This window comes from Podarcis cretensis (assembly GCF_951804945.1).
Source record: "Podarcis cretensis genome assembly, chromosome: Z".
NCBI lineage: Eukaryota > Metazoa > Chordata > Lepidosauria > Squamata > Lacertidae > Podarcis > Podarcis cretensis.
Window position 1 is genome coordinate 3079578 of NC_137184.1, and position 26129 is coordinate 3105706.

Below are 26129 nucleotides of genomic sequence, written 5' to 3' on the forward strand. Positions count from 1 at the left end.
AATTGCAGGCATGAGGAGCACTGATTCTGCAATTAATACCTACCTGGAATCAGCCACCTGTCTGGGAGTGAAAACACAGCAGTACGGTTTTGCAATAGCACCTTGTAATGACTTCAAAGACTTAACATGTCACAAGTCAGGTGCATGAACTGTAGTTGTTGGTAAATCCTGGGAGGCCAGGCAATATGTTCAATTTGGGTTTGTGGGACTGAGTTGTCCGGGAAAACTGATCTGTCAAAACAGAATGATCTTTCAGTGCAGGGATAGAGACCCTGTGGCCTGCCAGATGTTGCTGGACCCGCAGCTCCATCAGCCCCAGCCAGTTGTGGTCCAGCAACACATGACGGGCCGCAAGTTCTCTGCTCCTCTTATAAGGCGCCCTAAGCTATCAGATTTCCTTAAATACTGCTATCGCCCAGAGTGGCTGGGGTAATGCAGTCAGATGAGTGGTGTGTGTGTGTGGTTGTTGTTATTATCAAAGCATCATTGTGCACTGTGTCTGCCCATAAAGGTAAAGGTAAAGGTACCCCTGCCCATACGGGCCAGTCTTGACAGACTCTGGGGTTGTGCGCCCATCTCACTTAAGAGGCCAGGGGCCAGCGCTGTCCGGAGACACTTCCGGGTCACGTGGCCAGCGTGACATCGCTGCTCTGGCCAGAGCCAGAGCCAGAGCCGCACACAGAAACGCCGTTTACCTTCCCGCTGGTAAGCGGTCCCTATTTATCTACTTGCACCCGGAGGTGCTTTCGAACTGCTAGGTTGGCAGGCGCTGGGACCGAGCAGCGGGAGCGCACCCCGCCGCAGGGATTCGAACCGCCGACCTTTCGATCGGCAAGTCCTAGGCGCTGAGGCTTTAACCCACAGCACCACCTGCGTCCCGTGTCTGCCCATAGGCAGATACAAACGTCTACAACGTTTATAACCACCTTTTTTTTTTTTTAAGCAAGTTTGCCAAATCCAAAGTGTGACATGTATTGTTACTCATGCACCCTTCTGGATATAGGTAGGCACTTGGTGTTCCAGATGAGATGGATTGGTGCCATGCGCCAGGTTTTTGTATTTTAAAAAAACCCTCTTTCTGGTGTCCTTTCTTAAGAGTATTTCAAACTACTCTTTGGGAGCAAATAGCAAGCAGGGGAGTGATTTTCAGCATATAACTTGCATAGGGCCCCAATCTGGAAAGAGAGCACATTGCACCTGCCTTTTCTCCTAAGTAAGCATGTCCAGATTAAGCACACTTTTTTAAAAAAGGACACCATGCTGGGGTCAGGCCTCATTGCATCCCTAGAAGGGCACATGGTCAAGCTGACCGATCCTTAGGGACAGAAGATGCTGCCCTTTTACCAAGTTATCATAGCATCAGTCCAGGACCCAAAGTGAGACTGCTGAAAACTGAGACTGAGGCCCACCCCACTGGCCTTGCAATGTGGGGGCAGAACCAGCTTCAAAATGGAGGCAGAATTTGGCATATTCGTCTGACAGTCACTGGCACCTAATCCTGTATCTCACCTGTATTTGGAAATGGCTTAATTCTTTGCCACATCACTTTCCTTGAAGCATGGTGTTCCATAACTCAGCTTCCCTCAAGTTAAGTCCATCCTCCCTGTTTTAGGCACTCTTTGCTGAGCCAAAGGCACTAAACAGAGAAGAAGGTTTGTTTTATATTCTTTCCCGCCTCCACGTGTCCGCCCAATATTGTTAACACATCTGCTGTAATTTCTTCTCCTATTCTCCTTTCACATTCCACTCATACCATACAGGTGAAACTCGAAAAATTAGAATATCGTGGAAAAGTTCCTTTATTTCAGTAATTCAACTTCAAAGGTGAAACTAATATATGAGATTGACTTGTGACATGCCAAGCGAGATATGTCAAGGCTTGATTTGTTATCATTGCGATGATCATGGCGTACAGCTGATGAAAACCCCAGATTAACAATCTCAGAAAATGAGAATATTCAATGAAATCAGCAAAACAAGGATTGCAAATTGAGCAAGATTGGACCTCTGAGAAGTAGAAGCACATCTCGCTTTGCATGTCATGAGTCGATCTCATATATTAGTTTCACCTTTCAAGTTGAATTACTGAAATAAAGGAACTTTTCCACGATATTCTAATTTTTCGAGTTTCACCTGTATTCCCACCTACCCCTTGCCAAACCACCATTTCCTCCCTGCCCACCTGCTTGGTCATTTTACATTTGCTTTTTTTATTATTCTATAACAGATTTCCTCTTTTCCCCACGAGTGGGGAAAGTGGCTGGCGGCAGTTCTCCAGGGTTTCAGGCAGGGCATGGCTCCCAGCCCCACCTGGAGATGTCATTGAGAGATTGATCTTGGGACCTTCTGCATGCAAAGCAGATGTTCTGTCCCTGAGCCGTGACCTTTCCCCTTCTGAACAAGTTGCTTCAGTCTGCCTGCCTGCCTTGCTTGCCTTGCCTGGCAACTTTTCCTCCTCTCCGTCCTTTCCCAGGCAGCTGACTCCCTTTCTTTCTACACCCACATCGCCAACTAGGATTAAAAGCCACACTGTGGTAAACAAAGGCAGATGTTAACTTCCCTTTCTGCCTTCATAGGATTGGCCTGGAAGGGCTCCTTTCACAGAGCTGCAGGCTTGTGGTGAATTTGTCAGAATAGGTTTTCATTTTATGGCAGGCATGAGGGGGACATGGAAGCAATCACACAGCATGGCAGTGTTATTTCCACAGCAACTGGTGCCTTCTCTCAGATACCAGGGTAGTTCTAGTGTTTACTTTATGATGGTCCTATTCTGTGCTAGCCGGCTGACACACAACTCTGCATAGAATTTAAGATGGTGGGCGGCTGGCGTTTCACAAGTGCTGTGCCCAGCTACTCTACAAGCAGCTTTTTAAATACTAAATAAATAAAAAAGGGCAGGAGCAGGGGCAGGAGATCTGGGCCACCAGCTGATGCTCTCCCCCCAGATTCTGCTTCATAATTTTAAGCCTTTCCATGTTTGTTTGTTTGTTTGTTTGTTTGTTTGTTTGTTTGTTTGTTGTTTGTTTGCTTGCTTGCTTGCTTGTTTGCTTGCTTGCTTTGTTCATCATTATAACAGATTATTTATTTGTTTATTTGTACTTACTCTCACAGCATCTGCCCAGTTTCCTTTTAAAATGTGGCATGCAACATCCATTTTTCTTTTCTGGAGAAGGGGCGGCAAAGATTATGCACGATTGAAAATGAGAAATTTCTACACAATATTGTGCCTATGGGCAGCATGGTCTTCGGGGGGCTCCCAATAAAATATTTGAGGGGGCCAGGACCCCCAAAAGTTCATGGGCATTGCCATTGAAATAGTGTGTGCGTGCCGCACCATGTGATCGATTATGTGGGGTGGGGCTTACTTGGGCCCCCCAATATTTTATTCAAGTTAGCACCCCTGCACCTGCCTCAACTCTGCCACTCCCCATTTTAATTTTAAGTAAGAGTATTGGCAGCTTTCACTTTTGATTGGTTGTGGGTTGCCTGCATTGTTTGTCTCTGTTTTATTTGTCTGGCATAGAAACCATGCAGGTGTTTTGCCTGTTTTGGGTGCATTCTGAGCATCGCTAGCTTTTCTCTTGTTAAATGGGGAGCTTGTGATGCCCACAATAGTTTCTTAGCTTTCCAGATGGGTCCCCTGGGCCCCAAAGGGTTGGGGGCCACTGGCATGTTACTTCTGTAGTAAGCTGGTTTATGCAGATGGAATGGTGAGTACAAATCCTCTATTAAACAAACAAACAAACATCTCATTTAAAGACTTAAGTCCCCCCTCTTTTTTAAAAAAGGTATGACCAATAATAATAATAATAATAATAATAATAATAATAATAATAATTTATTTGTACCCCGCCCATCTGGCTGGGTTTCCCCAACCACTCTGGGAAGCTTCCAAAAAAGACCAAAAATACACTAAAATGTCACACATTAAAAACTTCCCTGAACAGGGCTGCCTTCAGATGTCTTCTGAATGTCAGGTAGTTCTTCTTCTCTTTGAGATCTGGTGGGAGGGCATTCCACAGGGTGGGTGCCACTACCGAGAAGGCCCTCTGCCTAGTTCCCTGTAGCTTTGCTTATCACAGTGAGGGAACCGCCAGAAGGCCCTCGGCGCTGGACCTCAGCGTCCGGGCAGAACAATGTGGGTGGAGTGGGTGGAGACGCTCTTTTAGGTATACTGGGCCGACGTGAAGTCAGATTTGCTTGCTTAAGCTGCCTCAGAAAGGGTAAAAAGGCTTTTGGTGTACTGTAAGAGTGACATAATTATTAATAATAATTTATATACTACTTAATTCTAAGGTAGGTTTCTAAGCAAAATATGTAAACCAGTGCACAGATATTAAAATATAAACATCCATAATTAAAATACAGAGTAAATGACCCCATTGAAACATAAACATCCATAATAAAAATATACAGTAAAGCAATCTCATTAGAACAACACAGCATTTAATGAAATGTTTCCCAGTTAGTCACATCTACCTCTTGTAAGCAACTGAACAACAATGCAATCAAGCAGGCTTTAGATACTAAAAAGATACTGTCAAAGAACACTAAATTATAATATTTGCAAATAAATGAATGACGGCACAGAAATAGGTTTATGACTGCTTAGTTAAAGTTTTGGCTTCTGGCTTCCTCAGCAAACATTACTAATCCCAGCTGTGAAACAGAAGAACAGAAGAAGGGGAAATATTCAAGTAAACTGTAGTAAGCCTCTCTCAAATCCTTTGCTATACTGAGCTTGTCTTTTTACAAGGGCCATATAATAATCATTCCATCTGTTAGGAGTCAGTCTTTCAGTCCTTAGACTTTGGAACTCCTAGCCTAATTAACACCGGGCAGGCACTGTCGCTATATTGTTTTCAATGTGTTTTCCCCCACCAATTAGTACTGGCCCCCCACTTTCTTCTCCCTAAACCCAGAGATTCCCTATGCAGTCAGTACAAGTCTCCTATTTGGATTTTCAAAGCATAGGGAATCTCGAGATCCACAGTAAGCCCAGGTATAGACTGGCCCAGTATGGAAGAGCCATTAATGAGCATTCATCCTTGATTTGCTTGCAGGGAGGTTAGATGATGTTGCACCAAAGGAAGTATCATCCTGAAATTTTTGGTACATTTCCTCTATCACTATCCCCACTGCAATGTCTGGATCCCATGGGCATAGCCAAGGAGGGTGGGGCAACTGTCCCCCCCCCCCCATAAATCAAGTAAATAAATAAAAATACTTAACTGACCAAATGCATCACAGATAACTCGGTTCTTCCCCATTAACATAAAGCCTCCCCCCCCCAATAAAGTTAAGTTACACCCACACTGGATTTTTTTATGTGAAGTGGGTTTGATGCCCAAGACCTCCCAGTTGACTAACTGCACAACCTGAATTTGCTGCTGTGTGTTTGAATCCCACCCCAAAATAGTGACGGTCTGGAAGTGCCCCATTTCTACTCAGAAGTCCATGAGATTTCAATCAGGCTTACTCCCAGGTAAATGGGGTTAGGGATTGCAGCCTTAATCTGTCAGTTTATTAATAAAGATACTCATCCTAATTTACAGGTGAAACCCTAGGGCTCTACCATACAGTGGTGCCTCGCAAGACAAAATTAATTTGTTCCGCGAGTTGCTTCGTCTTGCGATTTTTTCGTCTTGCGGAGCGCGGATTCCCCGGGTATTAACGGTTTTACGAAAAAGGAAGCAAACCCGCAATATGTTTTCGTCTTGCGAAGCAAGCCCATAGGGAAATTCGTCTTGCGAAGCACCTCGAAAAACGGAAAACCCTTTCGTCTAGCGAGCTTTTCGTCTTGCGAGGCATTCGTCTTGCGGGGCACCACTGTATGTCCTGTTCATCAAGCACTCATTCCGATTTGTTTGAGGGAAAGTTATCCAACTACTTCACCTAAGCATGTGTGGAGCCTGTGGCACTGTGGGTTAATGCTTCTGGCTCTTATGCAGAAGGTTGGTGGTTCGAGCCCACCCAGAGATAACTGTGAGCAGGATGCTTTGCAGGATATTTGACCAGATGACCCTCCCTTCCAACTCTGCAATTCAGCAACCATGACTTTCCTTACTGCAAAAAACAAACAAACAATAATATCCACGGTGCTGTTTGTTGGGGGTGGGGGCAGTGAGTTTGCTGTGCAAGAGCACCAAATCCACTTACGGGGCTGTGTGCCCACCCACAAAATTGTGACACTCTGGAAGTCACCTTGCAAGCATCTACCCAGAGGTAAGCCCTATCAAATTCTTAGCTTAAGCACGCATACAGGTTTCAACTTGAGTCTCCAGCTACGACTGATGCGAAATATTGGCATGTTGTAAAAAAAAAAAAAAAAAAAAAAAAAAGGTATAACAAAATAAAATGAATAGATTTTTAAAAATATTTTAACAAAACTTTTATGTGGTCAACTTTGTCCCACAGAGGAGCCGGTCGTGTTATTTGTTTATTTTTACTTCTTTTAAAGTTTTGAGTTGAAGGAAGCACAGCAAAACGCGACTCTGGTGGGACTCGAACCCACAACCTTTGAATGACTTCACCCAGTCATTAGTCTAGAAGTCCAATGCGCTATCCATTGCGCCACAGAGCCTGCTAGATAGCGAGGGTTGATCCTGCCCGTCCTCTTTTTGCCCTCCCTCCTTCCCTCCCTCCACCAGTTGCGGCTCGGCTGAGCTCTTGATCTGATTACAGAGCCGTACTTTTTCCTGTCGCCAGTTGTCCCTTTGCAAAGGCGTCTTAAGGCCACCGACTTTGCAAGGCGCGCGCGGGGGGGGGGGGGGGGGACACCACGAGCCTCTTCGCTTCTCCTTTGAAACTTCTTTTGCAAACTCCCAGCTCTTTGCTTTGCTGTCTGAAGCTTTTTCTCAAAAAATAAAATAAATATGTGAAACTGCTTGAGATCGTTTTAACGTGCGGTGGGAGGGCCATTGTCATAGGACCAGGGGCTGGGACAGGAGGAAACCGAGCTAGGTAGTGGGAGAGAAAGAGAGAAGGAAAAAGCAGTACAAGAGTAAAGAAAGGAGGAAAGTCAAAGCACACAGCCCTTCAACCACCCACGTGCAAGGCTGCGGAGCGCAAGAAAGACTACAAATCCCGCGGTGCATTGCGGCAGAGCGCTGCTCTCTCTCGCCCCCTGCAGGACCTCCTTTTGCCAGAGCGCCTGCAGCATCAGTGACTAGCTGCTGTTGCTGCCGTTTGGTTTCTTCCTTTTCTCCTCCCGCTTGCAATTCTCATGCGGGAGGGAGGGCAGTGCAGGTGGAAAAGGGAGGAGGAAGGAAGTGCCAAAGCCAGGAGGAGCCGCAGCCGCTGGGCTGATCAGGAGAGCCTTTGCAAGAGGAGGAGGAGGAGGAGGAGGAGGAGGCAGGAGAAGACAAGATCCTGCCCTTTTGACAGCTGCTGAACCAGCTGTTACTGCTGGACCCCGCATCCTCTGCCCCGCGAGGAGGATGCGGTGTTGTGACACTCAGTAGCCACAGAGCTCCGTAGGATAGCAGAGAGAGGTGGGTTGCTGTGTCAGTGTCTATAGCGCTGCAGCATCACAGAGCGCTACATCGGGGGTGGGGGCTGGAAAGAGAGGGGAGCCTTTTGTCAGGGGGGACGTCCCAGGATGCTGCTGCTCATTCTAAAGCCGGGTGGATACAGACCCCCGCAACTTGTGTGTGTGTGTGTGTGTGTGTGTTAAGGAAAGGGGGCTATTGTGCAATGATGCCTATAAAAAAAGCTGCATCTCCCCCCCACTTTCTGTTTGGGGAGTGGGTGTAGAAGCGGGGCCATTGACCTTATTTTCTCCTTTGTGTGTGCGTAATAATATATAATATCCTTCGTTTTCTAGCTGTCAGGCCCCAGCTATGCTTTCATTTGGTTTAATGCTGCGGACGCCCTAATTCAGTCTGCAGTCCTACCTCCACTTACCTGTGAGCAAGCGCCATTAGATTCAACGGGTCTTGCTTCTGAGTAGACCTTGCTAGGAGTGCATTCTTCACAGCCTAATCGTGTGTCTGGTTTATGTCTAACGAGGCTTATAATAGCAGGCTTGCCGATTATCGTTGCTCCCTTTCTTCCTTTCCCATTATTTTTCGTAATAGCATCAGTGGGTTGCTGTGAAGCTGGGAGGACTTTAAGCTTGGCTCCTCCTGGGTGAAGCTAGTACTCTATTATTCCTTTGCAGATAATGAGAGTGGAGTAAAATGGAGTAGAGGGGTGAGGGAGCTACCATTTGGGATGTTTAATTGTATGTTGGATTTATATCACTGAAAAGGACTTCTCAGAATTTAAGGCTCATATTTCAGGAATGAGTGTGGTGGGTATTTTTAAGTCCATTCTTAGGAGCTGGTGTTTTAATGTTTCTTTGGGTGGTGGGGGAAGTAAGGCTGGCTCTAAACATAAGATGAATAGATAATACTAAGGCTTTGTCGTTGTCTTCTTCTTCTTCTAAAAAATATAATTTGATATGTGTGAGAATCCTCCCCCATCCCAGAGTTCCCTGCTGCAATCACCTGTTTTCTCAAGCAACCAAGGCAGCATGTGTATTTCTTATTGAAAGGGATAGGGGATAAATTGCAGTTTTTGCTTTGCTAACCTGCAGAGAGTTCATCCAGAATACTATAGGATTCACTCTCCGCAGCATGACCACAAAACCTGCCAGAAATTGAAAGCCCAACACTGAGTGTGTCATGTGTGCTTCTCCTGTGGCACAGAAATTACCTTAAAGAGATCAGGACATTGCCTCATTCAGACCTAGGTCTGGGGGTGGGTGAAGATTTTTAGGAGGCCCCTCCACATTCCTGACCCTGTTCTGATTTCTGAGGCCCAGATCTTCTACTCACCTGGCCTCCAGGTAAATGCTTTTTGAGCATTAAGGTGCCTTTTAAGCATCACCACACCTTTCCAAGCATAAGGTGTCCTTTTCACTCCAGTGTGTGTGTGTGTGTGTGTATTGATGTAAAGGGCAGCCATAAGGAAATCACTGGTTGGTTGTGGACTGGGAAAGATAAGTGTATCTGTGTTGTTGTTGTTATTTTCAAAGCCGTGTACAGTGATACCTTGGTTCTCAAATGCCTTGGTACTCAAACGCCTTGGTTCCCAAATGCGGAAAACCCAGAAGTAAGTGTTCAATTTTCGAACGTTTTTCGGAAGCCGAACATCCGATGCGGCTGTCAGTTATTGTTTCTGGGGTACCTGCACCAATCAGAAACTGCGCCTTGGTTTTCAAACATTTCGGAAGTCAAACTGACTTCCAGAACAGATTAAGTTTGGTGCTTTTGTTTTTGCTATTTATTTTGTGTTTTTGTTTTTGAGGCTTTTTCGGTTAATTTGTTTTTATGACTGTGTGGAACCCAGTTCAGCTACTGATTGATTGATTGTGTGACTGCAGAAATGCATAAAAGCCCCCCCCCCATCCAAACAATGACTATCATCAGTGTAGGTAAGAATTATTATTGTTATTTTAATTTTTATCATCTACAATACTGTCTTATTTATTTTATCGTACAGTACATTGATTATTGCTTTCATTTTATGGATCAATGGTCTTAGGTAGCAAAATTAATGTTAAATTGCTGTTTTAGGGGTTGCTTTTAGAAGTCTAGAATGGATTAATCCGTTTTGCATTACTTTCTATGGGAAAGCGCGCCTTGGTTTTGGAACGCTTTGGTTTTGGAATCAACTTCCAGAACAGATTAAGTTTGAAAAGCAAGGTACCACTGTAATACTGGAAGAATAATAATACTGGAAGAAGGAGAGTGCTTCTTAGCAGGCAGTGGTGAAATACCCCACCACCGCTGCTAATCAGGGGAGACCAGTCTTCCCCAACGCAGTGCCCTGCAGAGGTTTAGGACTAGAACTGCTGTCAGCCCCAGCCAGCGGTGGCAACAATTTGGCTGGTGAGGGCTCTGAACCCTCCTGGTCTGACTTGGCACAAAGCAGCTTTCTCTGCCCATATTTCACCCTGGCAACCAGGACTGTGATGGGCTCACCATTGTCGTAGATGGTGCAGGCCTTTGCTTCTCTGGATCAGGATTCTAATCATGGGCCTCTGCTTTGCAAGGTTGCAAAGGTTTTGAAAGTCCACAGTGGAAAAGTTGGGGGGAAAGCCAGTATCGATTATTTAAATGATATGCATGCGTCAAAAGAACATAACAGTATTTGAGGAAAAAAGGAAGCACAGCTAAAAGGCTAAAGGAAGGCTGTGTTTGTGACTGTTGTGCAAAGCTATTACACACACAGGAAGCTGCCTTATACAGAGCCAGGCCATTGGTCCATCTCTGTATCGCCTACACGGACTGGCAGTAGCTCTCCAAGGCTTTAGACAGGGTTCTCTCTCGCAGCCTTACCTAGAGATACCAGGGACTGTGTGCAAAGCACATGATGGCCCTTTCCCATTTTGTTGGAATGTTCAGCCTACATATTTGTAAATAAACATTAATGTTACAAAATGGCACTTAGCCTCCAGCAACAACCTTCTGAGGGGAGCCAAGCCTGAAAAGTGCTGTGCCCCTAGAACTTCTCACTGCTTTGAAATGTGGAGTGAGCGTAACATGCTAGTGTGGCAACAGGGCAGTGCTAGAACAGGGATGGTGATTTTGTGGTCCAGCAACATCTGGAGAAGGGATGCTGGTGGCACTGTGGGTTAAATCACAGAGCCTAGGACTTGCCGATCGGAAGGTTGGTGGTTCAAATCCCCATGAACTCCTGTTGCTCAGTCCTTGCTTCTGCCAACCTAGCAGTTTGAAAGCACATCAAAGTGCAAGTAGATAAATAGGTACCGCTCCGGCGGGAAGGTAAACGGCGTTTCCGTGCACTGCTCTGGTTTGCCAGAAGCGGCTTAGTCATGCTGGCCACATGACCCAGAAGCTGTACGCCGGCTCCCGCGGCCAATAAAGTGAGATGTGCGCCGCAACCCCAGAGTCGGTCACGACTGGACCTAATGGTCAGGGGTCCCTTTACCTTTAACATTTGGAGGGCCACAGTTTCCACCTCTGCACTAGTGCAGACAACACTGGGAAGTTACCTTGTGTTCATAGTGTGTCTCTCATTTACAAATGTACAAGCGGAATACAGTGGAAGCAAGTATAACAGGTAGCAAAACCACTAAACCTGCCTCAGATGCTCAAAGCACGCGCACATCTCACACCACATGCCTTTCATCCAGCTTGACTCCTGATCAACAACTCCCAGAAATCTGTCTGCCTCCCAAATGAAACCTGATACTCTCCTGCTTTAAAGGAAAATATCATTTGGGGGCATGAACATTCTTTTTGCCAAGTCCATGCTTGCTCATTGGTTGCTTGGTGACAGGTCCAGTCAAAGGAATCAAGACTGTCAGGTTTGTAGCAGTGAGTAGGAAGCAGCAGTGTTACATCACAATAATAAGCCATGGTGAACTCAAATGTTGAGTAATAGGAGCTCTGCTTTCCAGTTCCTGTGTTCCCACTTTTACGGCTTAATAAACTTATTTCCCTTTATCAAATGGCTCAAAGGGTAGTTGAATAGCGGATTGAACCCTTCCTGCTGGGGAAGAGCCATAGCTCAGTGTAAGAGCATCTGCCTTCCGTGCAAACGGTCCCAAGTTCAATCCCTGGCACGTCCAGGAAGGGCTGGGAATTTTGACAGTCTGAAACCCTGGAGAGCTTCTGCTGGTCAGTGTGGACAATAGATGCATCCTGTGAGGCCAGAGGGGGATAGTGCAACCGGTGTGTGCCGTTCACATGGCGAGGGAGAAGCTGCTGCACCTGTTTTGGGAGGTTTGATTGAAGCCCCAGATAGCTGCTAGGCGTAGGTCGGGATGACTCTGCCCTCTGGGAGGGAAGGAAGGCTAGATAAGGGTGGAACTGTGAAGAGGTGGAGAAACAGAGACAGGAGGCTGGAGGAGAGGAAGACAGGAGGGAGCTCAAGAGCTGCTTACAGTGACCTGGGGATGTAAGTGATTCATCTACAGTGCTGTATATTTTGGAAAGTAGTTTGTCTGTTGATTTATAGTGTATAGATGTAGATTTCGGCTGGCAAATTTCGGCTGATAAGCACAGGTTAAATCCTGATTGGTTGGATGGGATCTATGCAAACCTCTTCTTATTTCAGGAAGGTGTTTTGGACTGCGAAAACAGAGGTTTTCCCTATCGTATTAGCAGAAGTTTCCGAGTGAACCTGCATGGGAATCCCTGCTCAAAATGATGGGGAAAACCCTCCCCACTTTTAGTGAGGGATTCCGAAGAGCACACCCCCTTCCTGCTCTTTACGCTGAATAAGCCACTCACACAACTGCAAATTGTGAAAGAAGCACCTAGCTTAATTTGGCCCAAAGTGTGATCAGCTTCTGAAGGAATTCAAACTAGATGTCTCTCCAAATTGTATAATTCTGAACAATTACAATACCACTGCCGATGTACAGATTCTGTGGTCGTCTTTAAAAACACACAGATAATTTTTTGGCAGAATTTTTAAAATTGTTCTTTTTCTGAGCAAAAAAGGGGCTAATTGACTTGCCCACTGTGTTTCGAATCCTCAAGACACAATGAGCTAACTCTGCAGGGTTCCCTTGAGTCCAGTCCAGTGGGCTCCCTGCTGCAGGATGGCATTAAGAACCCATCCAGGGAGTTGTATTTAACTTTCTGCCCAGGCTTCAGCAACAACCAGGATCCGTTTTGTTGACTTGCCACCCAAAAGCAACAAACGAAGAGCAAAGGGGGTCAGATTCGTCTATCCCCATCCTCCTCATTGGCCAGCTTTTTAGCTGAATAACCCTTGGCTTGAGGACAGCCTGCAAACTGCAGTGTCATCTCAGGGCTTGCAAACCCCACCGGCATAGCTGATGCGTTTCCTGTTGCCTGTCTAACGTCCTGTTTCTCCCTGTCACATCAAAAGGGAGCATGATGTGCACGAATAGGTTGAAGGCCAGGGAAGGTTTGTCTGGAGTTCAGGGTTGGAGCCTGTGCCTGCAGAGAAGAATCAAGTCCTTCAGAAGCTGAGGTGCTTTACGGACATCTAAGAGTTGTTCCTGTTTCCTGTGGCGCTTCAGGCATGCCTTTCTAGATGTACACATGCAAAGGGGCATTGGACACTATCAGAGCTGAAAATAGGGGCATGCTTGTCATGCCAGAGGCATAGCTGTCAACTGTTCCCCTTTTTTTAAGGGAAATTCCCTTATTCCGAATAGGATTCCTCGCAAGAAAAGAGAAAAGTTGACAGCTATGACCAGAAGCAAGTGTGGTTGGATGTGGAAAGGGGAAGAATATGTGATTATTTCAGTTACAAATACTTTTACTTAGTTAATACTACCTTGTTATAAGAGAACCACCTCCTTTATTTTCTGTAAGCCCTTCCCCAGAACTCACTTTTTGGCCAGGGTCATTGGATCATGGCCCTGACCGTAGGGCACACTTCCCCATCCTTCCAGATGTTGTTCCAGTCACCAGTCCTACCAGCCCCAGCTAGCATGTCAGGGGCTGTGGGAGTCCAGAACACATGGAATACAGCTGTGGTATTTCCAGAAGATCTGTTCATTCAGCATTTGTTCAGAGCATAGAATCATAGAATCTTGGAGTTGGAAGGGAACCCTGAGGGTCATCTAGCCCAACCGCAACCCCCCACAATGCAGGGATTTTATTTATCTATTTATTAATTTGTAAACTAAACTAAAACGTCCGTGACAAATGGCCGCCCAACCTCTGCTCAAAAACTTCCAATGAAGGAAAGCCCACCACCTTCTGAGGGAGTCGGTTCCACTGTTGAACAGTGCTTATTTTCAGAAAGTTTAGTCGGAATCTCCTTTCTTGTAAGTTGAGGCCATTGGTTTGGATATGTTTGTACTTATTTTATATTTATTTAATAAGATTTATACTCTGCTTGACTGTTAAAGTCAAAAACAAAAAACCCTTTCAAAGTGGTTTTTAAGAAGATAATAACATCAAGACAACCATACTTTAAAACATACAAAAGTTGAAATACTACACAATCATCCTCAACTTTCTAAGCTCCTGGGTATGTTTGTCTAAACAAAAATGTTTTTAGGAGGTGCCGAAAAGAGCAAAGTGAAGGCGCCTGCTTGATCTCAGTAGGCAGGGGCATATAGACGGCACTGGCTGTTTAATGACATTTCATTCCAATTACACACTTTGGAAATAATATAAAGGTAAAGGTAAAGGGACCCCTGACCATTAGGCCCAGTCGTGACTGACTCTGGGGTTGCGGCGCTCATCACGCTTTACTGGCCAAGGGAGCCGGCGTACAGCTTCCGGGTCATGTGGCCAGCATGACTAAGCCGCTTCTGGCGAACCAGAGCAGCGAACGGAAACACCATTTACCTTCCCGCCGGAGCGGTACCTATTTATCTACTTGCACTTTGACGTGCTTTCAAACTGCTAGGTTGGCAGGAGCAGGGACCGAGCAACGGGAGCTCACCCCGTCACGGGGATTCGAACCACCAACCTTCTGATCGGCAAGTCCTAGGCTCTGTGATTTAACCCACAGTGCCACCTACTTCCCTTGGAAAGAATATACAGTGTAGATAAATGCCAAACTTTGCAGACTTGCAAAGTTAAGTACAACCTTCTTTAAACACTTGGCAAGAGTCATTGACATGATATATAAATGAAAATCCAGAATATCAAGGTAATAATAATAATAATAAATTTTATTTATATCCCGCCCTCCCCAGCCGAAGCCGGGCTCAGGGCGGCTAACAACAATAAAACAGTACAAAAGTACAATACAAACAACACTCTAAAATTATTCATTATAAAATTAATTAAATTCAAGCCACTGGCCACCATTGGGCCAGAGCTCCGCGAAGATTGCCAAGGGAGGGAGTCAGGCTGTGCCTGTGTAAAATTCAGAATAACAGGATATAACCTCTCCAATAAGAAAAGTGAGCAGAAGGTTCTTCTGGTGGTGAATTAATGGAAGAAATGCAGGGAGACTAGTTATTTCTAGTAATGTTACCTCTGACTACTTTGCAGTGTTGTGTTCGTCCATCTACAAATGCACGCTTCCAAACAAGTTTTGCAGAGTTAACTAACGACCATTTCTCCTTCCAGGCTGCTACCATTAAAAATCAATTATTATTGTTATCCTGCACTTTGCACTGCATTTTCCTGTCACTTACCTCACCTAAAAGAAGTCTAATCTTTTGGGAAAGTGGGTTTGTTGCAATTGCACTAAACCTCCCAATCAACTATAACTGCCCACCCTGAATTTGTCTGTATGTTACTGAAGTTCCCCAGGTTTGGGAAACACTGTCCTTGTGGGCAGATGGCCAGATGCTGGATGCCATGGTGGGCAGAGCCAAAACCAAAAGTCGGGAGCGTATCAGATGTAATTGTTACCTTTGTGAAGTAGGCCAGTTTCTGCACACACCCCTATCTATATCCCATCCAGCCTTTATCAGAATTCAATGGCACATTTCAGCCAGGCAGAAACACTTAGGAAGGGTGCGAAGCAGATCCAGTCAAGGGGGTGGCCTGGGGAGAGGTTCTGGCATTGGAAATGTCCCAAGGGCCAGGTGGAGAGGTTTCAAGGGCCACATTTGGGCCCCAGACCTGAGGTTCCACACCCCTGAAGTATGCTCTGCATGAAGAAGTGTTTTTTCCGGCTTGTCCTGAACCTCCAGCCATTCTATGTCAGGGGATGATCCCCACATTCTAGTTTTGTAAGAGAGGAAGCAGGGAGTTAGGACTGAGGTGGTTTTCAAACTTGTATGGTAGGACCGTCTCCTGAACAATCATACCAAAATTCCTGTAGCTTAGCTTGGTGCCCTCCAGAGTTGTTTTGGACTACTACTCCCATCAGCCCCAGTCAGCATGGACAATTATCAGAAATGGCTGAAATGGTAGTCTAAACCACCTGGAGGGCATCCGGCTGGTAAAGGCGGCTGTTGGTGGATATTTCAAAGAAATATTGTGGTACTTGTTAAGTTGTGGGTGAACATATCAGACGACACAGCGATTCTTCAAACAGCTCTTGTTTATTCACAGGCCAGCACCGAACTGAACTGAAGGGTTCAGTCAGCCTGCTTATATAGAGCTCCAGTACAACGTAACTGTAACAACTTTCTAAAACTATCCAATCACTGAACGTCACTTTCGATCCCTTATTTGCATAACTATCTACAGTATCCCCTGCTGGCCCAGGGTGAAAACTTCAGTACATAACTGTACTGATGAACAGAGAATGCCAAGCAGGCAAGTTAAACCATGTTAAGTGACCTGAACTTTCACAATACCAGAGTCTCACCCTAACTGTGGCCAGAGTCAATAGCAGCATTGATCTCATTTGGGTGGAGGAGCGCTTACTTTGCAGAAGTTTGAGGGGAGCAACCAGGAAACGCTTGCAGGAAACCTGACTTTTATAATGAATGAATGGATTTCTTTATCATCGTCACAGACCAGAAATTGACTTTGATAACATTCCCTTCCACGTTCCCAGGTCATATGGTATAGGTAAACCAGCAAAGCACAACAGGCCAAGTAAATAATCAATAACCTTGGACTTCTGTACATGTTTATCCTGTTGCTCATTAGGTTATGGTCCAAATAGCATTCTTTCTGTTGGGAGAAGGTGCAGCAAAGAGGCAGAGAGACGTCGCTGAAGCAAAAGGCTGCCTTGTGCAGGAGAAGAATTAGCTAGGATTGCAAGCCCAGATTTCCCTTGGTGAGTTGGGCCTCGACTTTTTAGAAATAAATGTTATTATTTAAAGTCTTTGTTCACAGTTTAGCAAAGGTAGACAGATGTGGCCAACCTGAGTGGCCATTTAGGGCCAGCTGTTTGGAAAGCAAGGGGTCATCCAAATTAGGTGTTGGGTTGTTGTTGGTTTGGGGTGGGGGATAGTCTGCAAAATGTCATTGGTTCAATAATAGTGTATTAGTTAAAGAATTATATTGGACTGTCCAAACATCATTCCACTTTATTAGTTGTTCTGCAGTGCTTTCCCAAACATGATTACTATATTGCTGCCTGGAGGAGCCCTTTCGTTATAAAAATGGGACAACTCTGGAACATTTGCTGCGTGAAAAGTTGCAGGGTTTCAGCGGGGTTATGGGGCACACACTGATTGGAAGGGCAGCTGTAAGTCTACCCCACAGCGCTTGCTGCATTGAAAACATGATGGTACAGCCCTCTTACTATCATCATCATTTATTATTTGTACCCTAGCCATCTGGCTGGGTCTCCCCAGCCACTCTGGGCGGCTTCCAACCAAGATTAAAAATACATTAAAATGTCACACTTTAAAAACTTCCCTGACACTTTCAGGTCTCTTCTAAATAATAATAATCATAATTTATTGAGCACAAATAGTCCTGAATGTGCAATAAGAAGGGGGCCTGCAAGGGCTCTTCATCTCACCAAAGGGAACTTCCCTCTCTCCTCTCCCCAGGCCAGCATGTTACGTTCGGCGGCTCTGCTTCTCCTCTTTGTGGTCTTCCGGCTGTTCCTGGACCTGCCATGGATCCAGGTGGTCCCGGCTCTCTTAATATTCTACTTGGGATCTGGAGGATGGACTTTCCTTCGCATCGTCATCTTGACAGCCAGACGGGATGTTTCGTAAGTTTTGTGGACCTCCCCCTCCGAGCCTCCTTCATGTGGCTTCATCTGATTTATATGTTTCTTGCTAACATGCTTTTTACAGCAATCATTTTGATGTAGCTGTAGGTCCAGAATTTATGGCGCTGTGGGTTAAAGCCTCAGCGCCTAGGGCTTGCCGATCGAAAGGTCGGCGGTTCGAATCCCTGCGGCGGGGTGCGCTCCCGCTGCTCGGTCCCAGCGCCTGCCAACCTAGCAGTTCGAAAGCACCTCCGGGTGCAAGTAGATAAATAGGGACCGCTTACCAGCGGGAAGGTAAACGGCGTTTCCGTGTGCGGCTCTGGCTCGCCAGAGCAGCGATGTCACGCTGGCCACGTGACCCGGAAGTGTCTCCGGACAGCGCTGGCCCCTGGCCTCTTAAGTGAGATGGGCACACAACCCCAGAGTCTGTCAAGACTGGCCCGTACGGGCAGGGGTACCTTTACCTTTACCTTTTACAGCACTCGGGATCTTGAAGCAAAGGGTATGTGTTGGTTACATGGAGGGCCCATTGCTCAGTGGAAGAGTACACAATGCTTGGTTTTCAGAAGGGCCCATGTTCAAATATATAAAAGGATGTCACATAGAGGAGGGAGAAAAGTTGTTTTCTGCTGCTCCAGAGAAGCGGACACGGAGCAATGGTTCCAAACTACAAGAAAGAAGATTCCACCTAAACATCAGGAAGAACTTCCTGACAGTAAGAGCTGTTTGACAGTGGAATTTGCTGCCAAGGAGTGTGGTGGAGTCTCCTTCTTTGGAGGTCTTTAAGCAGAGGCTTGACAACCATATGTCAGGAGTGCTCTGATGGTGTTTCCTGCTTGGCAGGGGGTTGGACTCGATGGCCCTTGTGGTCTCTTCCAACTCTATGATTCTATGATTCTATCCCTGGTAAATCCAGTTGGAAGGACCAGCAGGAAGTAATAGGGGCCCTGGAAAGCCACTGCCGGTCAGAACAGATTAGGGGGATCCAGGCATGGTACCATGAAGATGCACTTGGACTACAATTCCCATCAGCCCCATCCAGCATGACCAGTGGTCAGGGCCCTGGGACAGATAATACAGGGTTAGATGAACACACAGCCACACAGCCTGTTAAGAGTGATGCTTCCTACTTTAAATGTGTGGTCGCAACAAAAACAGGCAATTGCTCAGCCAATTCTGCTCCCTCTTCGTGGTGTCCCAGGGCAACTTGCCTGTGTCTGAATGTCCCAGGCTTGTGCCTTTCCCTGCTCTCTGCCGTGCCATCAGCAGCTGCTTATGTAGGGCCCTCCAGATGTTGTGGGGCTTCAGCTCCTATAATCTCCAGCCATTCACCATTGGCTGAGGTTGATGCGAGTTGGAGTCAAACAGCATCTAGAAGACACCTGGTTAGGGAAGGCTGGTGAAGTCCAGGGGTCAGCAGACGTTTTCAGCGGGGGGCCAGTCCACCGTCCCTCAGACCTTGTGGGGGGCCAGACTATATATATTTTTTGGGGGGTGGGAAATGAACGAATTCCCATGCCCCACAAATAACCCAGAGATGCATTTTAAATAAAAGGACACATTCTACTCATGTAAAAACACGCTGATTCCCGGACTGTCTGTGGGCTGGATTTAGAAGGTGATTGGGCCGGATCTGGCCCCTGGGCCTTAGTTTGCCTACCTATAATTCACACTGATGGGCCAATACACCCTTTGGAAGTAAGCTTCTCACACCCCTCCTTGGAGCAGCAGAAGCAGTGGTGTCAGGGAGAAGGAGGAGTGGAAGAGGTTTTCCCAGCACTGGTGAAACTGACAAGGCTCTCCAAGGTATTTTCAGATTCACTAAAAAGCAGAGACGGAGTAAGACCTTTGCCTAACTGTGTCACTTTCACAGAGAGCCTAGAAGGAACTGAAAAGGCTTTCTTTCACCCAAATGTGCGTACTGATGTGTTCGGGGGGGGGGGGATCATTAAGATCCACGAGGATCTATGCCTTGGATCAATACTTTTGTGCTACTGGCAAGCACCAGATCTGTGATTATTTTTCTGTGCAGCCTACCAATGTAAGCCTTATTTGATGGTAGTTTGGCAGGGACCCAAAGCAAAAAGATGATGATTCAAGAGACTCCATTGTTTTAATCTTCTGTATGTAACTTTTACGCAGACCCCATGGAAAGATGTTTGTGCATTCATGTGCGTGTGCCCTTCATCTGTTTGTGCCGGGGCCAGGGATTGACCAAAGGGCAGGAGCAGTGTCCACAGCATTCTCAGAATTCCAAAAGTTCCCACAGGCCCCCCAAATATGGCAGCCCTGGTGTAATGTGAGGAACGATGTTGAAAGATTCTCTGCTTGGAATAAAATGTTGCTGCTCATTTGTGATAAAATTGCTAAATCTCCTTTGAAGTACTGTTCCATGCCAGACTGCACTTTGGACTTCAGACGTGCCTAAGAAATTACAAACAGCCAAGCTTTCTAGTCTATGACTTTGCCTGGTCTGATGCCAAGAAACTGCCTTTGTTCAGGCAAAACTGGTTTTCGAAGGGAACACACACACACACACACACACACACACACACAGGATAATCAAGCATGGCTCCTTTCAGGGTGTGGCAGTGTTGCAATCACCTCTCACCATCCCTGGTCTAAGAAACCCTACAACAGAGGGGGAAAGATCATTGAAGCTCAGTAAGAGAAATCCTCAGGGACGCAGGTGGCGCTGTGGGTTAAAGCCTCAGCGCCTAGGGCTTGCCGATCGAAAGGTCGGCGGTTCGAATCCCTGCGGCGGGGTGCGCTCCCGCTGCTCGGTCCCAGCGCCTGCCAACCTAGCAGTTCGAAAGCACCTCCGGGTGCAAGTAGATAAATAGGGACCGCTTACCAGCGGGAAGGTAAACGGCGTTTCCGTGTGCGGCTCTGGCTCGCCAGAGCAGCGATGTCACGCTGGCCACGTGACCCGGAAGTGTCTCCGGACAGCGCTGGCCCCTGGCCTCTTAAGTGAGATGGGCGCACAACCCCAGAGTCTGTCAAGACTGGCTCGTACGGGCAGGGGTACCTTTACCTTTTTACCTTTAAGAGAAATCCTCCTTTTTGTTAGATGAACATAAGAACATCAGAAGGGCCTGCTGGATCAGACCAGCGGCCCTTCAAGTACAGCATCCTGTTCTCACAGGCAGTGGACAACCAGATATCTGTGGGAAACCTGCAATCACAAGAGCACTCTTCCTTCCTGAGGTTTCCTTTACAGATGGTCATCCAGCCTCTGCTCAAATATCTCCATGAAAGGAGAGCCCACCACTTTCCAAGATAGCCATTTCCACAGCCAAACAGCCCTTGTGTCAATAAGTTTCTCCTAAAGTTTAGCCAGAATCTGCTCCCTGCCATTTCCACCACAGGGTTCTTCTATTCCTGTCCTCTGAAGTAACACAGAGTGAGTCTGCTCCGTCATTTGCAAGACAGCCTTCAGGTATTATAAGATGGCTATCATGTCTCCACTGCGTATTTTCTTCTCTGGGCTAAACATTCCGAGCTTTTTCAACAGTAGGGCTTAGTTTCCGGACACCTCACCAGCTTGGTTGCTCACCTGTGGGAACACTCCAGTTTATCAATGTCCTTCTTAAAATGTGGCATCCAGAACTAGATGCAGAACTGCAGATAGTCTTCTAGTGTTGGTGGTATATTAGGGGTCCCACTCACCAGATCCTTGCTCAGAGCAAGTGTAGGGTAATTTTTAGAATGTTGGAATTTGACCTGGGAGACCAGGGTTCAAATCCCCACTCAGCCATAAAACTCATTGGGTATCCTTGGGCCACCCACTGCCCCTCAGGCTAACCTACCTCACAGGTTTGTTGAGAAGATAAAAATGGGAAGCTGAGAACCATGCACACCACCTTGAGCTCCTTGGAGGAAAAGGTGGTATACAAATAAAGGTAAAGGGACCCCTGACCATTAGGTCCAGTTGTGGACGACTCTGGGGTTGCGGCACTCATCTCGCTTTATTGGCCGAGGGAGCCGGCGTACAGCTTCCAGGTCATGTGGCCAGCATGACTAAGCCGCTTCTGGCGAACCAGAGCAGCGCACAGAAACGCCGTTTACCTTCCCACTGGATGGTACCTATTTATCTACTTGCACTTTGGCGTGCTTTCGAACTGCTAGGTTGGCAGGAGCAGGGACTGAGCAACGGGAGCGCACCCTGTTGCGGGGATTCGAACCACCGACCTTCTGATCGGCAAGCCCTAGGCTCTGTGGTTTAACCCACAGCGCTACCCGCATCCCTGGTATGCAAATATAATACAATACAATACAATAAAAAGGTAAAGGTAAAGGTACCCCTGCCCGTACGGGCCAGTCTTGACAGACTCTGGGGTTGTGCGCCCATCTCACTTAAGAGGCCAGGGGCCAGCGCTGTCCAGAGACACTTCCGGGTCACGTGGCCAGCGTGACATCGCTGCTCTGGCGAGCCAGAGCCGCACACAGAAACGCCGTTTACCTTCCCGCTAGTAAGCGGTCCCTATTTATCTACTTGCACCCGGGGGTGCTTTCGAACTGCTAGGTTGGCAGGCGCTGGGACCGAGCAGCGGGAGCGCACCCCGCTGCGGGGATTCGAACCGCTGACCTTTCGATCGGCAAGCCCTAGGCGCTGAGGCTTTTACCCACAGCGCCACCCGCGTCCTTTACAATACAATACAATATAATAATATAAAAAAGAAGCAGGCTGGCTTCATAGTATTGGCAGGCAGCTAGGGAGATAGAGTTCAATTTGGCAGTGGGGAGCACTAATATATTAACGGCAAGAGACCTTAGCTCTGTGGCAGAGGATCTGCTTTGCAAGCGGAATGTCCCAGGTTCAGTCCCTGATGGCATTTCCACGTAGGCCTGGCAGAGAACCCTGCCTGAAGTCTTGAAGAGCCACTTCTGGTCTGTGTAGACAATACTGAACTAGGTGGACCGATATTTTGACTTGGACCTAGCAGCTTCCTGTGCTCCTGTTTGGGGAGGGCTGTAGCTCAGCAGTGGAGCACCTACTTTGCATGCGGAAGGTCCCAGGTTCAGTCCCTTGTGCCATCACCATGTCGCAGGTGATGAGAGAGCCCCCAGCCCCAGCCCTGGAGCTCGGCTGGATGGTATAAGGCATCTTTCCTGTGCCTACAGTTAGCCCCATGTGAAAATTCTGTGACTGAGTGCTGAGGAGGCAGCAGGCTGGGTGTGCAGGTGGGGCTTTGCAATAAGGGCGAGTTCAGGAGGGGTTCTGAGCCTGGGATGCTTGCGAAACCCCCCCCCCCCTAAATGGAATGTATCCTGGTTCTTGTTCAGCTGAACACACCTACAGGCTTGACGGAGATGCAGCGGCATGAGAGTGTTAAGAGTGTTTCAATGAAGACGAGTGGTTGGGTGGTTCCTCTCCATTCCCTTGGGATGAGCTGGCCAACTGGAATCATGGCACCTCTGCCCTGGCCAGGGCCCACCTGTAGTCCTATGTCCAGCTCTGGGCACCACAGTTGAAGAAGGATATTGACAAGCTGGAAGGTGTGCAGAGGACGGCAAACAAGATTACAGTGGTACCTCGGGTTAAGAACTTAATTCATTCTGGAGGTACGTTCTTAACCTGAAAGCATTCTTAACCTGAGGTGCCACTTTATCTAATGGGGCCTCCCGCTGCCGCTGTGCCGCCGCGGCACGATTTCTGTTCTCATCCTTAAGCAAAGTTCTTAACCTGAGGTAATATTTCTGGGTTAGCGGAGTCTGTAACCTGAAGCGTCTGTAACCTGAAGCGTCTGTAACCTAAGGTACCACTGTATTGATAAAGAGCTTGAAAACCTAGCCTTATGAGGAGTGGTTGAGGAAGGTGGGTATGTTTAGCTTGGAGGTGCCTGAGAGGAGATATGAAAGCCATCTTTGTATATATGAAAGGCTGCTTTTTGCTGCTCCAGAGGCTAGGGCCCAAACCAATGAATTCCAATTAAAAGGAAGAACTTTCTGAGGGCAAGAGACATTCAATTGTGGAACAGACTCCCTCTTTCATTGTATATTTTATAAAGCGCAGGTTGGATGGCCACCTGTCAGGGATTCTTAGCTATGATTCCCATCCAACTCTACACATCTATGATTCTTTCTCCCGGAGGAAACCTTACTTGTGCCGCCTTCTCTTTGCCAGGACTGGATACGTTGTCCTCTTGACTCGGTTGAAGGTTTGGTGGTACGTGAAGCACAAGTACACAGTCCCAAAGCTCTTCCAGCAGGCAGCACGCAAGAATCCAGGAAAAGCAGCCCTGATTTTCCAGGGGACGGGCGAGACGTGGACCTTCCAAGACCTGGATAACTATTCCAACCAGGTGGCCAACTTCCTGTATGAAAGAGGCTTCCGCTCTGGGGATGTCATCGCCCTGTTCATGGAATCCCGCAATCAGTATGTTGGTCTCTGGCTCGGCATGGCCAAGATCGGTGTGGAGGCTGCTCTCCTCAACTCTCATGTGCGGCAGGAGTCGCTCCTTCACTGCATCAACATCTCGCACTCAAAGGCCGTCGTGTTTGGAAGCGAGTTGGCTGATGGTGAGAAGAGGTGGGAGGCAATCCAGGGGCAGGAAGCAGAGCAGAAAGCAGGCAGAAGAGCAGGTGTATTTATTTGAAAAAGAGACTAAGGGACCTATGCCCCTCCAGCTTTTGTTGGACTCCAACACCCATCAGCCCCAGGCCAGCATTACCAGTGTTCAGGGATAATGGAGTCCAGCTCCTCTATCTCTGGTTCATGTCAAAGCCATATGTGTCTATTCATAAGCCCATTCTATCCCGTTTCTGCATTAATCTTAGATATATTTTTTAAAGAGTCTGCACAGAAATATGCATTCTGTATTGACATACACATTTCTAAACATAGCTATACAACCCACCAGTCATTTATTATATGGTCAGAAACCTGCTAAAGCAGAGCCATAAAGAACAGATGAGGATTCAAACATATGATTGCACATATTTAAAATACCGTATTTTTCGCCCCATAGGGCGCACCGGCCCATAAGACGCACCTAGGTTTTTTTTTGGGGGGGGGAATAAAGAAAAAAAAATTCCCCCCCCCGGCGCGGGGCTGGGGCGGGGGAAGCCCGAGCTTCCCCCGACCCCAGCCCCCAGAACAGGCAGCTCTCCGCAAGCCTTGGGAGACTGGCGCGACTTCCTGACGGGCTCCCACGCCTTGCAGATATCTGCCTGAAGCCCAAACCAAGTCAGGGAACAGCGGGATGGCGGCGCTGTGCCTCCCCGCTGTCCCCCGAGCTTGTGGGGCTAGTGGTGGGGAGCAGTGCGCTTCTCCCCACCGCCAGCCTCCAAACCAGGTCGGGGAACTGAAGCCCGGGGCGCGCTTCAGTTCAAGATGCAGGCTGCTATCCGCAAGCCTAGGGAGCCCAATGTGAACTCCCGCGGGCTCCCAAGGCTTGCGGAGAGCTTCCTGAAGCCTGGAGAGCGAGAGGGGTCGGTGCGCACCGACCCCTCTCCCTCTCCAGGCTTCAGCGAAAGCCTGCATTCGCCCCATAGGACGCACACACATTTCCCCTTCATTTTTGGAGGGGGAAAAGTGCGTCCTATAGGGCAAAAAATACGGTACTCTTTGATTCACTTATTTGTCCTAAAATATTCACACTGCACATTTTTTTGAGCCAAGACCTCCAGATGTTGCTAGACTCATGACTTCCATCAGCAACGACTGGAGGGCCACAGTTTCCCCATCCCTGGTGTAGAATATGAACCACTGTAAAGACCTGCAGCTGTAGATGCATGCGCCACTGTGGCACAGAAGGTGTGTTCTCTGTGCTTTTGCTTCTAACACCTGTTCTCCCTTTCTAGCCTTGCGGGAAGTGCAGCCTTCCCTTGGGAAGTCCATTCACCTCTTCTGTTCTGGCGACTGGAAAGCGGAAAGCATGCTGCCAGGCTCAGAACATCTGGACCCTTTGATTGAAAAAGCATCTCGCCAGTCACCAACTCCCCCAGACAAGGGATTCCTAGGTAGGCACAGGCAGTGGGTAGGAACCATTTTTCATTGCATGTTTCTATGAAATTGCTACCGCCTTTTCAGTCTCTTTTACCTACTCTTTTGCCTTAACAGGCAGCCCTGTTTAGGGAAGTTTGTAATCTTTAATGCTGTATTGTGTTTTTAATATTCAATTGGGAGCCACCCAGAGTGGCTGGGGAAACCCAGCCAGATGGGTGGGGTATAAATAATATATTATTATTATTATTTATATTACTCAGGAGCTAACTCTGAAAAAGAAAAACCAAACCCCAAGTCACTGTTGCAGGACGTGTCTGAAGCCACATGCGTGTTCAGCACTGTGTATTCATACAAACACGCCAACAAGAAGTTTGGAATATTTTGTTAGAGTTATGGCATTTGTCCATTCATGAATATATGCTTGTCTCTATTCTTGCCCGAATAAAACTCCTGACACCTGATAATTTTATTCTGGACAAGCTATCCTAAAGACCAGACGGGCAGCCCAGTAATTCTTAGAGGCAAACAAACAGCTTTACATTAGGATTCTTGAGAGACACATTAACAAAGAAAGCTTGGTTTATTATATGAAATGAAAATGACGACATGCATGAATTCTGTTTCAAACAGTAAAATTACAATTTAAGCAGGC

General features: G+C 47.2%; 1 protein-coding gene across 2 annotated transcripts in view; it reads left to right on the plus strand.

Moving 5' to 3' along the window:
• Positions 1-7179: 7179 nt before the first annotated feature.
• Positions 7180-26129, plus strand: part of SLC27A4 (solute carrier family 27 member 4) — a 38406-nt gene continuing 19456 nt past the window's right edge. Inside the window, exons 1-5 of one of the 2 annotated variants that reach the window (XM_079962080.1) lie at positions 7180-7493; positions 16506-16635; positions 17360-17526; positions 23654-24048; positions 25333-25491. In XM_079962080.1, the coding sequence (XP_079818206.1) occupies positions 17366-17526; positions 23654-24048; positions 25333-25491 (715 nt within the window). In that variant the 5' untranslated portion in view covers positions 7180-7493; positions 16506-16635; positions 17360-17365. Of the gene's footprint in view, positions 7494-11728; positions 11911-16505; positions 16636-17359; positions 17527-23653; positions 24049-25332; positions 25492-26129 lie in introns of those variants that run through there. The other variant, XM_079962081.1, reaches the window with a different exon arrangement.